The sequence below is a fragment of the Armigeres subalbatus genome, chromosome 3 (genome assembly GCF_024139115.2).
Source record: "Armigeres subalbatus isolate Guangzhou_Male chromosome 3, GZ_Asu_2, whole genome shotgun sequence".
Lineage (NCBI taxonomy): Eukaryota > Metazoa > Arthropoda > Insecta > Diptera > Culicidae > Armigeres > Armigeres subalbatus.
The window spans coordinates 115820301-115832871 of NC_085141.1; the positions used below are offsets into that span (position 1 = coordinate 115820301).

A 12571-nucleotide genomic window follows, 5' to 3' on the forward strand; every position below is an offset into this window, starting at 1 on the left:
AAACAATTTGGATATGTCGTGTCAAACTTTTTGAAACACAGCGCATACCAGTTCTCATTTTTATGTTGAGGTTTTCCCGGATCAGCGCGAACAGGGTCGTCGTGAAGCCGACCTTGCCCTCGGCGTCCAGTGGCATGTTCATTCGTATGAGCTTTTTGTAGGCGAGTCGGTTGGGACATTTGTTACCAAATCCCAAAGGAGGATCCATGTTTTTCAACATATCATACATTTCTGTATAATGTATTTTACCCCTGATAAAGTTGAAACAGAAAAATAAATTAGTGGACGAGATCTTAAATAATTACGCTTTTTTTTAACTCACGTAGCATTTGGATCGTATTCGGCCCATATCCGTACAAATTCATCCAGATGATGAGCACCGAGTATACTGGAATCACGTGTCAGATAGTCAAAATTGTCCATGATGACAGCAACGAATAAATTCAACATCTGCAAATTAGGAAAATACGATACATGTTGAATGATAGCGGTACAAATAATTGTCGTGATGGTGAATTCTCGGTAATAAAGATAATAAAGATAATAATAAAAATTCACTGGAAGTAGATTTCTTCCACCTTTTTCAGTGTATGGATCCTGGCAATACATCTGGACCCTTGTAGATCCTGCGTATGCAGGAAGTTAACGGACTACTATCACAAAAACCTTTCCTCCGCCTCTCCGTCGGGTTCTATTTTGGCGGCGTGATAGAGAGTGCGCACATGGAGAACAGGGGTCGACCTATGGCCTGAAGGTCAGCAGAAACAGTTCGAACGACTGCTCAAAATGAACCAGTTCAGTGATGGCACTCCAGTATCCATTATCACCATGCACATGTCCTTATCCTCAATACATTACTGCATCTGATATGTGACTATATTTAGTCACAATCAACGCTGCAACCATTTCTGACTGACTTGTCATGCTCGGGACCTTATCAGGTACAATTTCGGATGGTCCCAGTGACTGACTTGAAATTATTTCCCGAGCCCAATGCGTTGTTACCGCTTTTTAAAAATTCTGGCACACTAGTAAGAGATGCCCCAGTGTAGTCCAGCAGTTGCCATCGTCGACAATCCCTCTCGGAGACGTGAACGGTTATCACCATGCCTGAAACATGTTTTTAACGCTCTGTCGAAATCCGGTTTAACGGTTTTAAACGACGGCTTACTCACATTCCTCAGAGCTAGTGTGGAGCCAGTCATCGACATTTCCGCAATATCAACGGCTCCCCAGTAGAAGTAACTAGGAGACCACGATGGGCAGATGCAGATGAGTAAGCAGACCGGAAAAGCTTATTCTGAGACAAGATCGAACGCGAAGTGAACGAAACCCGAGCTGAAGCTGATGCATTGGCTGACCAATTCCGAGTTCCGTCGAAAAACTACGAAAATATTCATCCCACTTCCGCAAGAACCATCTTCACCTTGTCTCCGTCGATTCTGCTCTCCAGGTTCCACCAGATACCGGCCATGACTTGGAGGATGGAGGGGATGGTAAACAACTGGCATACGGATTTCTTGGCGGGAACCGGCCGTTTTTATACGAGACAACATGCTTTCCGCCCTGGGCGCGGTAACAACACATACTTCGCGTTCCTAGATTCCTAGAGACGAGATACGGAGTGATGTTTGGAGCCAATAGGATATAGCCAATGGCTTTAAGGCTCATAATAGAACTTGAACTTCAGGAATCCTGGAGAAACAGAAATCCTAAAAGAAACTGCTTCATTTCATCACTAAATTTTTGTCCGACCGCTTCTTCCGAGTGCAGATCGGAACACAAATATCGTTAATATCCTTTAAGAACAAACCAGCAGCAACCACCGCCTGGGCCCATCAAATCCAAGATAGATCTCTCTCTCTCTCAAGTACAACCTTTGAACGGGTTCTAACATGTTCTTTACCCAAAGAAACTCGAAGCTACCACTCGTTGACCATCTGGTACAATGATGTATCTAAGGCTGGAGGCAATGTTGGAATAGGGATCGTTTTTGAAGGGAACTATGGGAAACAGTGGAGCACAGATCTATGCGCCTACTAGATCTGTACTCCGCTGTTTCTGCCGAAGCTGCGGCAATCTTTCGAGCAATAGTCAAACCGAGAGCTGATGGCCACGCCCTGAATTTCTCAAACTCCTCAATTCGCCAACCAATGGATACCCATTCTTCACAGCCATGCAAGTTGCACTGGACAGTAACAGTAATGTGGGTCCCCAACATAACCGCGAACATCGCTTTTGCAGAATAAGCTCTTTTATCAGAAGTGAGGTCGCAGCTGCGGATGCAAAACTCTGGCTAAGAATCAAGATCCCGTCACCTTAGCCACCGAGTGGCTTAAGCAGAGGACTTTTTGTCGGATGGGAAAAACACCACACTACCCGAAGACCTACCCAGTCCACGCCAACAAGTGGTTCTGGCAACCTGGGTGACGACAGTCACCACCGAACATGAGAAGAATGTAACTGTGATTTATTTGTAACCCACATTTCAACACACGATCTTTTTTTTTCAAACCAACAAAAATCTTATGAGTGGTTTTCAGGGAAAGGTTTGGGAATTCGGCTATGGAATGATCATGTTTTAGTTTTGGCGGCCAGTCAATTTGATCGAGTATATTCTCCAGTACGATGACATGATGCACATGTACGCATATAATGGTTTAGGGTCATTTGCTTTTCAATGACGGAGCCAGTAGCACATTCCGTAGGAATGGGGCCGAGTCATGGATAAATGTAACGTTTGTCAGCCCCGGTCTGGACTCTGACCTGGACTGGAGGATAGACGAGGGCTACACCCATAGTGATCACTTAGCAATTCGCTTCAAGATCAACTATGGTGTGCAGCATCCGAGGGCGAGTGATCCCTGTCAGGTCCGTGGGTGGAAGTCCAATCCCTTCGACAGCGAAGTTTTCACCGCGGCCCTGGGACTGGAGGCCAACACCGACAGTCTAAGCGGAGATGCGCTGATAGCTGTCCTATCACGCACGTACGACGCTACTATGCCGAGGAAAGCCCTGCCAATAAATGGCAGACGCCTGGCTTACGGGTGGAGTGCCGAAATTGCAGCCCTACGATCAGCCTGCCTCAAGGCTAGACGTAGGATGCAACGAGCCCGCACCGAGGAGGAAAGAGCGGTCCGCCGTGAAGTGTTTCGAGCTACGAGACTGGCCCTTAACAAGGCCATTAAGAGCAGCAAGAGAGCGTGCTTCGTCAACCTGTGCGAAGGTGCCAACGCGAATCCGTGGAGTGACGAGGATTATCAAAGTACTCTTCCCGTCGCGAGCCACAAGTCCCTGGCCTCCTGCGTTGCAAGGGGCTGGGGGTGTGGCCGAAATGGTGGCTCCAGTGACGAACGAAGAGTTCCCTAGCAGCACACATGTTCCACATGGGCCACTGCAACGGATATGCGACTACATTTGGTCACAATCAAGTTGCTGTAACCATTTCAGTCTGACTTGTGCTGCTCGGGTTACTAATTCTCTTGCGATAAACAAAGCTCCAGGGCCTGATGGCGTCCCAAACAGTGCACTCAAGGCAGCGATCATAGCGAACTGGAACATGTTCAGGCTAGCTATGCAGAGATGCCTAGATGAGTGTCGTTCCCTGAGAGATGGAAAAGGCAGAAGTTGGTACTGCTGCCGAAGGCCTGGAAGCCTCCGGGCGACCCATCGGCGTACAGAACAATTTGCCTGACCGACACGACGGGGGAAACTGCTCGAGAGGATCATCCTCAACAGGCTCAACAGGAAGGGTAAGTCCACAGTGGACGCTATCAACTCAGTGCTAAAGACTGCAGAGGTAGCGATCCAACGGAAAAGGCGAGGAATTCGATACTGTGCGTTGGTGACACTGGACGTGAAGAACGCATTCAATAGCGCAAGCTGGGATGCCATCGCGCTCTCGTTACGCCGGCTTAGCCTGCCGGTGGGACTGTACCGGATCTTGGAAAGCTACTTCCACAACCACGTGCTGCTATACGAGGCCGATGCCGGTCAGAAAAGTGTTCCCATTACCGCAGGAGTCCCGCAAGGGTCAATCCTGGGCCCGGTACTATGGAACCTGATGTATGACGGGGTTCTGAAGCTAAAGTTCCCTCCTGGTGCGAAGATCGTTGGCTTTGCTGACAATGTAACCCTAGAGGTCTATAGGGAGTCAATCCCCGAAGTAGAACTAACCGCAGCACACGCGATCAACACTGTGGCGGACTGGATGAGTGCGAGATGCCTTGAGCTCGCTCAACATAAGACGGAGGTAGCTATCGTCAACAATCGTAAGTCGGCACAACATGCAGTTGTTCACGTGGGAGACGTCGCAATCACTTCGAAGCGTAGTTTGGAGATTCTTGGGGTCATCATAGACGACAAGCTTACCTTCGGAAGCCATGTCGAATATGCGTGCAAGAAGGCTTCGACTGCTGTGGCGGCATTATCGAGGATGATGTCCAACAGATCCAAGATGTGTGCCGGTAGACGTAGGCTACTGGCGGTCGTTGACGCATCTATCCTTAGGTACGGCGGCCCGTCCTGGACAAAAGCACTGGGGGTAACCAGTTACCTGCAGAAACTGGAGAGCACCTACCGCTTGATGTGTCTCAGAGTGATATCGGCCTACCGCACGGTATCGCACGATGCATCCTGCGTGATAGCGAGCATCTGGTCGGCTGGTCATCCGGGAAGACGAGGAGTGTTTTGAGCTACGTGGCACCAGAAGAGTCCGCTAGCGTACCAGGGTGACTTCGGTTGCCAGATGGCAGCGCGAGTGGGATAACACCTCGAAAGGTAGGTGAACTCACCGTCTGATTCCTAACATATCAAGCTGGGTGGGGAGACTCCATGGGGAAGTGCACTTCCATCTGGCTGTTTCCGACAGTACCACCACAGGTTTGGGCACGCGAAGGTCGCCATCTGCCCTGACTGCCCAGATGTTGACGAAACTGCAGAGCACATACTGTTCGTATATCCTCGCTTCGACGTCGAAAGAAGAGCAATTTGCGGCCGGTACACAACTCCGGATAACATCATCCAGAGGATGGGTCAAGCGGTGGAGAAGTGGAACGCAGTCTCGACTGCAACCACTCAGATTGCCTGCAACTTGCAGAGAATCTGGCGCGCCGAGCAGCAATCGACAAGCAGTACTAACTTGTGATTGGTTAGTTAGAGCGAAAAGTGCCGAACGCGGAGAAGTGTGTGAATGGTCTACCCATGCAGAGGTAATGGCGCAGCGGGTGGCAACCGAGATCGTCACCTCGAAGCATGGCAAAAGGGTGAATGAAAAGGTGTATTCAATGACTGCACACGCCGTGCTGGGAGTAGCGTAGGAATGTTGATTCCTATGACTACTGATACCCCGCGGCGTGGCAGAGGAGTGTGGGTGAGTATCCAAGTCAGTCTCACATGGTATGATCGAGGTGAGCATCCAAGTCAGACTCACATGGTATGTCAGAAGTGGGAACCTAAGTAAAATGTCCCATAAGGGATGCCAGAGCGAGAGTTAGGTCGAATGACTAGAGTGGTATGTGTTAGCTCGAATTGAATGAAAGAGGTGAGCACACAAGTAAGAAATTTGTTTTCTTATTGAGTGAAGTAAGAAGCGCGCAGTAAGAACTAAGAAGTGGGAAATGAGATGCCTGATAAGTACAAAGTAGTGAAAAGTGAGTAACGAAAAGTGAGAAATGAGATGTAGGAAGAAGGAAGAAGGAATAAGAAAGAAGGAGAAAGAAAAAGGAAGAAGAAGGAAGGAAGAAGAAGAAGAATGAAGAAAGAAGAGAAGATGAAAGAAGGTAGAAAGAAGAGGGAAGAGAGAGAAAGAAGAAAGAAGATGAACAAGAAGGAAGAAAGAAGGAAGAAGGAAATGTGCAGAAGGAAGAAGTCAGAAGAACAAAGCGAAGAGAATAAGGAAGAAGGAAGACAGAAGAAGCAAGAAGGAAAAAAACAAAGAAGAAAGAGAAAGAAGAAAGAAGAAAGACGAAAGATGAAGGAAGAAAGAATAAAGGAAGGCGAGGAAAGAAGAAAGAAGAAGGTAGAAGGAAGAAAGAGGAAGAAAAAGGGAAGAAGAAAGAAGGAAGAAGAAAGAATGATGAAAGAAAAAGAAACAGGAGGCAAAGAAGAAGATGGAAGAATAAAAAAAAGGGAAAAGAAAGAAGGAAGCATGAAGAAGGAAGAATGAAAAAGGAACAAGGAAGAAGGAAGAAAGAAGAAGGAATAGGGAAGAAGCAGGAAGGAAAAAAGAAGAAGGAAGAATGAAGAAGGAAACAGGAAAATGGAAGAATAACGAAGGAAGAAGGAAGAAGGAAGAAGAAGAAGGAAGAAAGAAGAAAAAATTGGAAGATAGAAGGTAGAAAGCAGAAGACAAAACGAAGGAAGCAATAAAAACTAATATCACAATTTTCAAATCACCCTTCCGATTTTTCACTTCTCACTCTTCACTTCTCATTTTTCACTTCTCACTTTTAACTTTTCACTTTTCACTTCTCACTTCTCAGGTATGAATTCTCATTTCTTGTTTATCACTTCTCACTTATCACTTCTCACTTGTCACTACTCACTTATCACTTTTCACTTCTCATTTTTCACTTCTCAATTTCCTCTTCTCTCTTCTCCCTTTTAATTTATCAACTGTCTATTTCTCTACTTCTATTTCCTCATTAGATATGATAAATGTCCAATTCCTCACTGCTCGCTCTACACTTCATGCAGAGCTACTACTAACTTATCATTACTCACTTTTCTTAGCTCACAATCTATGAAATTTGTTCCAACCATTCGGCCAAACGGCATTCGGCCAAATGGTGTTTTACCAAATGGCCTGACACCACATATAATTCAATAAAACAATCAAAAAATAACCGTAGATATTACGTTGGTTACAATTAAGATGTATAAAATAGTAATAATCTTTACATAAAATTGAGTTTGTATTTCCTTTGAGGAGATATAACTTACAAACGGATGGACCGATTTGATTTCCTTCCTAATCGATTCTAATCGAGTTTTTGTACATATCAAGAGTTGATCAATTTGAAGGGGAAAGTCGTAAAATTATCAAAATGCAACGGTTTCATGAGTTCTGAAGAAAGCCATCAAGCTCGAGCTGAAATCAATCTAGAGTGCTACGCTGCAAACAACTATTATGATTGACAGATCGAAAATAAAGCCCGAGCGAGATCTCGCAGATTCGTCTAGTCTTCTTCTTCTTCTCTATATATAAAAAAAAGTTTGAATTTTCTTTGAAGCACTATAACTCACGAACGGGTTTTCCGTGCAGTGCCCTATAATAGGAATTGATTAATTTGACAAGGAAAATTGTTTAAATGCAACGCTTTCATGATTTCTGAAGCATGCCATCAAGCTCGAACTGGAATCGATCTAGAGTGCGACGCTGCAATCAACTAAAGCTTGATCCACTTAGTATTTGGCCGTTTCTTTCCAATAACTGCGGCGCCTCTGGTGACCGTACCGAGAAGTAAAATAAATCACGTTTCATTTTCAGAAAGTTTCATCAGTATTGATGCTCACGTTCAAAAGTTATCGGAAAGGGAACGCGAGAGATGGGGACACACTCACGGTGGAAATCCAACATGGTCAGGAGTAAGCATATGCGGTATTTCGAAAAATTTCGTTTCAGGTGGTTCGAAACGAAATTCCGCGGAATTTCGCGGAATTTGAGCATGACGAAATCTGATTTCTTGATTTCGTTTCGTTTCGTAGAATTACAAAAATTTCGCTAGAAAAAACTAGCTTCTAACGAAATTTGACGGAATTCCGCGGAATTTCGAAACAAATTTAAACCATACTTTATATTATCAAACATTTTGGCTGCGCCGCTGAACATAATCGTAAAGTTGTTTTCAAAACTTTAGGTTATACAATATTCCTATTAACGCTTACTACATAACCTCATTCTTAGTCGACAAATTCGTATGTAGTTTTCTTCTATATGAATGCGGAAACGATCATGTGGATGCTGGTCATGGGACGGCAGCTAGTCCGGGAGAACGCGAAGTGAAAAAAATCTACCTCGCGTAGCAGAAATTTGTATAACCAGTGTGCAATCGATCGTGTTGATGCTGATCACGCCAACTAGTATGGGAGAACGTAAAGTGATAAAACTAATGTCTGCATCGAAGAGCACAAAATTATTTAGTGCAGGATCGATCGTGTTGTAGAAGATTATTGAACGAAACACATTGATCTTGCGTTGGATTGATTTGAAACACAGTTTTCGTCTTCTTGTTTTCAAAATAACTTCGTAATACATATTTTGTCGCTCACCAAGGGGTTTCACAAGAATTAGGGGAAGGGGGGGCAATATGCCCTAGCTAAGCAAACACTGCTTTATTGTCTTATTTGTAACGCTATTCATGACTATTTTTACATTAAGCAACAGTTAAACAAGATAGCTAATTGATGCCATTCAAAAATTGTCAAAAATCTCAATCATATTGATAATATTCACATTTCAAAAAAAAAATGGTGATATTCTATTGCCGAAAAACTCATAAGGCAAAGCGCCTTTAGCTGGCAGCTCTTAGGGAATAAAGCGCCACGCGTCGGCGAATCAGCATTCTGGTATGGATAGAGCGTGGAGACGCAAGTACTTTGTAGGTTAGTGCCAATAGGGCGTTTGCCTCGCCAAAATGTTAGATGTTTTTTCAAAATGTGGAAATTTTCGGTTTTTCCGACCTTTCCATACACTATTTTGAAACTTTTTTCGCCTAACCTACATAAGTTTAGATCTAGTTTTGTTACGTCCATCTTAATGACGGTGAATATGGAGGAAACCACAAAAGGCGTTTTGCCTCAGAGGGGCCTCTTCCCCTACCTTCTCAACTAACCAACGATTCTTTTCCCGTAGCGCTCACGGAGATGCAGAGCATTCCTTGGTCTCTTATAACAATGAGTGTTAAACTATTTTTCCTCTCCTAATCCTAAATTGACTATAAGCACTATAAGCACGCCTTTCGCTATAGCGAAACCATGATTTGGCGCCCCTCTTTTGATTATAAAAATTGGAAAATTCAACAATAATTTGACAATTTGAAATGCATGAACAGTAAAATTAGAAGGTTTAGTGGTTTAAAGATGCTTTAAACATCATTCAATACTGTGAAGAGAACAAGAACTTTTGTTCCTGAAGTTCATTTGAATTGCAGAATGTCCATCGAAGATTTGTTTCCATTTGGCGATACTTTTTTTTATTATTTCACAAGTTATTTAAGCGACCTTCTAGAGCCATGCTGGAAGTTCATTAATAATGTTAAGGTTTTTTTCAAAGCCTACGCTGGGTCTAGTTGGGTCAATAAAATTCAGCTCTGAAATGCGTCGGTCGATTATCGGAATCGTTATCGGACCTATTCGCGTCAAGGAAAATCCGATTCTGGAGTGGGTCTGACGGTGTTTTGAAACCACTTCTGGACCTAACAGAGGTAATAAAATTTCACTCTGGGGTGAGATGGTTGAAGGTCAGAGTTTCTACCGGAATCTAGTCGAATCAGGGAAAACTATATTTTGGAGTTCGTTTGTTGGTGGCCGGGAGTTGCCATTGAACCTATTTGGATCAAGTAAAATGTAGCTTTGGACCACTGAACCCAGTTAGGACAAATTAAATCAAAAATAACTGTATGGTGTGTAGATTAGTTGGTGGTCGAATTCGCCAACGGATCTGCTTGCATCAAGGAAAATTTAACTCAGGACTGTGTCTGTCGATAGTTTGAAGTCACTTCCTGTACATATTTGTGTCGATAAAATTGAACTATGCAGTGGGTTGTTCAATGGTCGGAATTGCCGTCCACCTCCGGACCAATATACATCTATATAATAAAAATGAAATGGTCTGTGATCGTATCCGCATAACTTGAAAACGGCTCGATAGATTTTCTTCATTCCTTCAGCAGGTATGATGGTTATCGTTTCCGACGGGTTTATATGATATTTCCTCATCCGAAAATCACGAATAAGGTTGAGTAAATTGTGAAAAACTAAAACAAAGATTCGTATGGGAATTTCGCATGGGCATTTTCGCCTACTATGCAGGACAACGTCTGCCGGGTCGACTAGTTTGATTATAATAAGAAGAAATGAAAAAAAAAACAAAAACCGGGAAATTTACCTGAACTATAAATTACACAAAAATCCATACCACTACTTCCGGATATTAGAACAAAAGGCACTTCTAAATGTTGTCAGTCGGTTTATTATGAATGTAACGTTTTAAAGATGTCCACTTAAAAAAGCTGAATAAATTCAAACCAATGAATTTGAGTGTGAATTGTCCTTTTTTTAGTTAATTAAGTTATTTATTTATCTCATATATTGTATAGTGTCCTACAGGGTTACCCAATAATCGGACCACAATACAATAAAGAATTAAAGCTTAGCAAAGCTGCTAGTTTCGGATAATCCTTTTGAATTGCGAATGCTCCAAAAAAATGTCCACTTCGTTGTAGCCCTCGTTGTAAGTCTGGCATAAACGAGAAAGAGGTGCAGCTTTTCTCAGGTTTGTCCTTGATCTAGAGATGTAGAATAGATCCAACTGACGTAGACCATGCGTGGGAAACCAAAACTGGAGGTCACTAGTAATGCTGCAGTGAATAGATCCATGTACAAGTCGATGAAGCGTAGACACATCAAGAACGCGCTGAGTTAATGATGTGATGTGCATGCGACTTATTCTTCTCTGATATGGTTCATAAGGGTAATAGAATTTTCTATACAAAAACGCTTAAATGTATGCTGCACTGCTTCAATAAGTTCTACATTTCGCGAATAGTCACTGCTATCAAACATTATGGCTCCGGAAATCCCTCGGTGGCCCTAATATGTAATAGCTAAAATTTTAAATAATCCGATTCACACAATGTTGATAATCAAAATCCATGATTGTCAAATAACTTGTTAAATATTATATTTTTGTTTTTCTCTTTTTTCTACTGACCTCTTGTAACCGGTTTCGGAAGTCCTTGAGAAATCGGATTAGCAGTCAAAACTAAAACAAATCCATATAACATGTTGATGTGGAAAAAAGGCAATATTTTTGGCTTGCTCTAGATTATTCCACATATCTCTTACTTGTCATAAGACATACCTCTACCATTGTACCAACCCTAAACTAAATAAATTTGTCATTTGCTTATAGCGTAATCCTTGATTTCGGCGCCCCCTAAAAACTGGAGCCTTTGGCGGAGGCCAACCTGGCCAACCGCACGCTACGGCGCTGTAAGTAAGGAACATTGCAGATTTGTGGGCATTTCTAGATCTTCGCATGGAATCATTGTGGAGGGTTGTGGAAGGTTGTGGAGAAAGTGGGATTATTCAGTTCTCAATCACCTCAATGTAACTTCTGATCTCCCCTTAGCCGATTTCATCCAAATTTGGAACACACATTCTTCATATTAAAAAGACGACGATAGTGGGTTAAGGATGGAAAAGGCGAGGGTGTGGGGAAGTGGTATTGCTTAGTTATCGATCAAGTCAAACCTTAATCGAAATCATGGTTTGTCCAGTGAAAAGCAATGATTAATGTGTTTCCTTCTGGATGGTTAGTGTGATCCCTCTTTTAAAAATTGACGTTTGCCCGGAATAAGGCATCGGTGGCTGTTTTTCCTTTTTTAGAAATAGACGTTTGTCCTGAATAAGGCGATTTTGGGTTTGATCCTTTTTTCAAAATCAGTCAATGTTTTCTAAAGAAATCTGCCTTCTTTTATTGAAATAATGAAGTACCCATAAGAAAACACAATTATCCTGTTGACCAATTGGTTTATTCATTTTCCGATTGTGAACAAAATTCAAATCAAACTGGCAACTCCGAGCAAGGCCGGGTACATACAGCTAGTAAAAAAAATAAATCTAAGCATTCATTTTCTAATTTTGACTAAGTCAGTACTTAGTCCACGCTGACAAGACAATATGAAGTATGCTTTAGCATAATTACATAATTCTTAAGTGAACTAAGGTTTTAAACGAAATTTGAATCAGTATATGAAAAATCCCACAATTTCTTTATTTGTATATACTTACTGATATAAAACTGATATAAAATTGATCAGATTCGGGAACACACGCTCCACGATGAATTTCTTTGAAAGCGGCACAAATGCTGGGGTATTGTCTTATCGCTAATGGTATATTCGGCGAGAATGTGGCGATTTATCACAGATTTCCTTTTCTGTTATTGTGACTCTTTTGGTCGCAAAACAGTTATTCGACTTCGAAAAAGTGAAATCAGAATTGCGTACATAATGTAAAAACAATTTAATAAAAATTCCGCGGAAAAAAAAAATAAAATTTCGTTTCGAAAAATTTCGAATTAAATGAACCTTGATTTCGTATCGTTTCGAAATATCGAAAGAAATCTTTATTTCGTTTCGTTTCGATCCGAATCAACATAGACCTTTTAAATTTCGTTTCGTTTCGTTTCGTTAGGAAAAAGTGTGTTATCGCATACCCTTAGTCAGGAGGAATGATTTCAAAGTATCTAAAATTACCGAAATTGACTGTAAAAAGAAAAGATATTTTAGTTACAAGATAAACATTGTCGCAGTCGTCGCTGTCCGGAACGTCTTTTGCTGGCGAG

General features: G+C 42.4%; 1 protein-coding gene across 9 annotated transcripts in view; it reads right to left on the reverse strand.

The window, feature by feature from the left end:
- LOC134220600 (voltage-dependent calcium channel type A subunit alpha-1) overlaps positions 1–12571 on the reverse strand; it is a 283554-nt gene that overhangs the window by 63437 nt on the left and 207546 nt on the right. For all 9 annotated transcript variants that reach the window (XM_062699693.1, XM_062699692.1, XM_062699696.1 and 6 more), the window contains 2 exons: positions 323–450; positions 49–251 (listed from right to left, as the gene is read on the reverse strand). In XM_062699693.1, coding sequence (XP_062555677.1) covers positions 49–251; positions 323–450 — 331 coding nt within the window. The remainder of the gene's footprint in view (positions 1–48; positions 252–322; positions 451–12571) is intronic.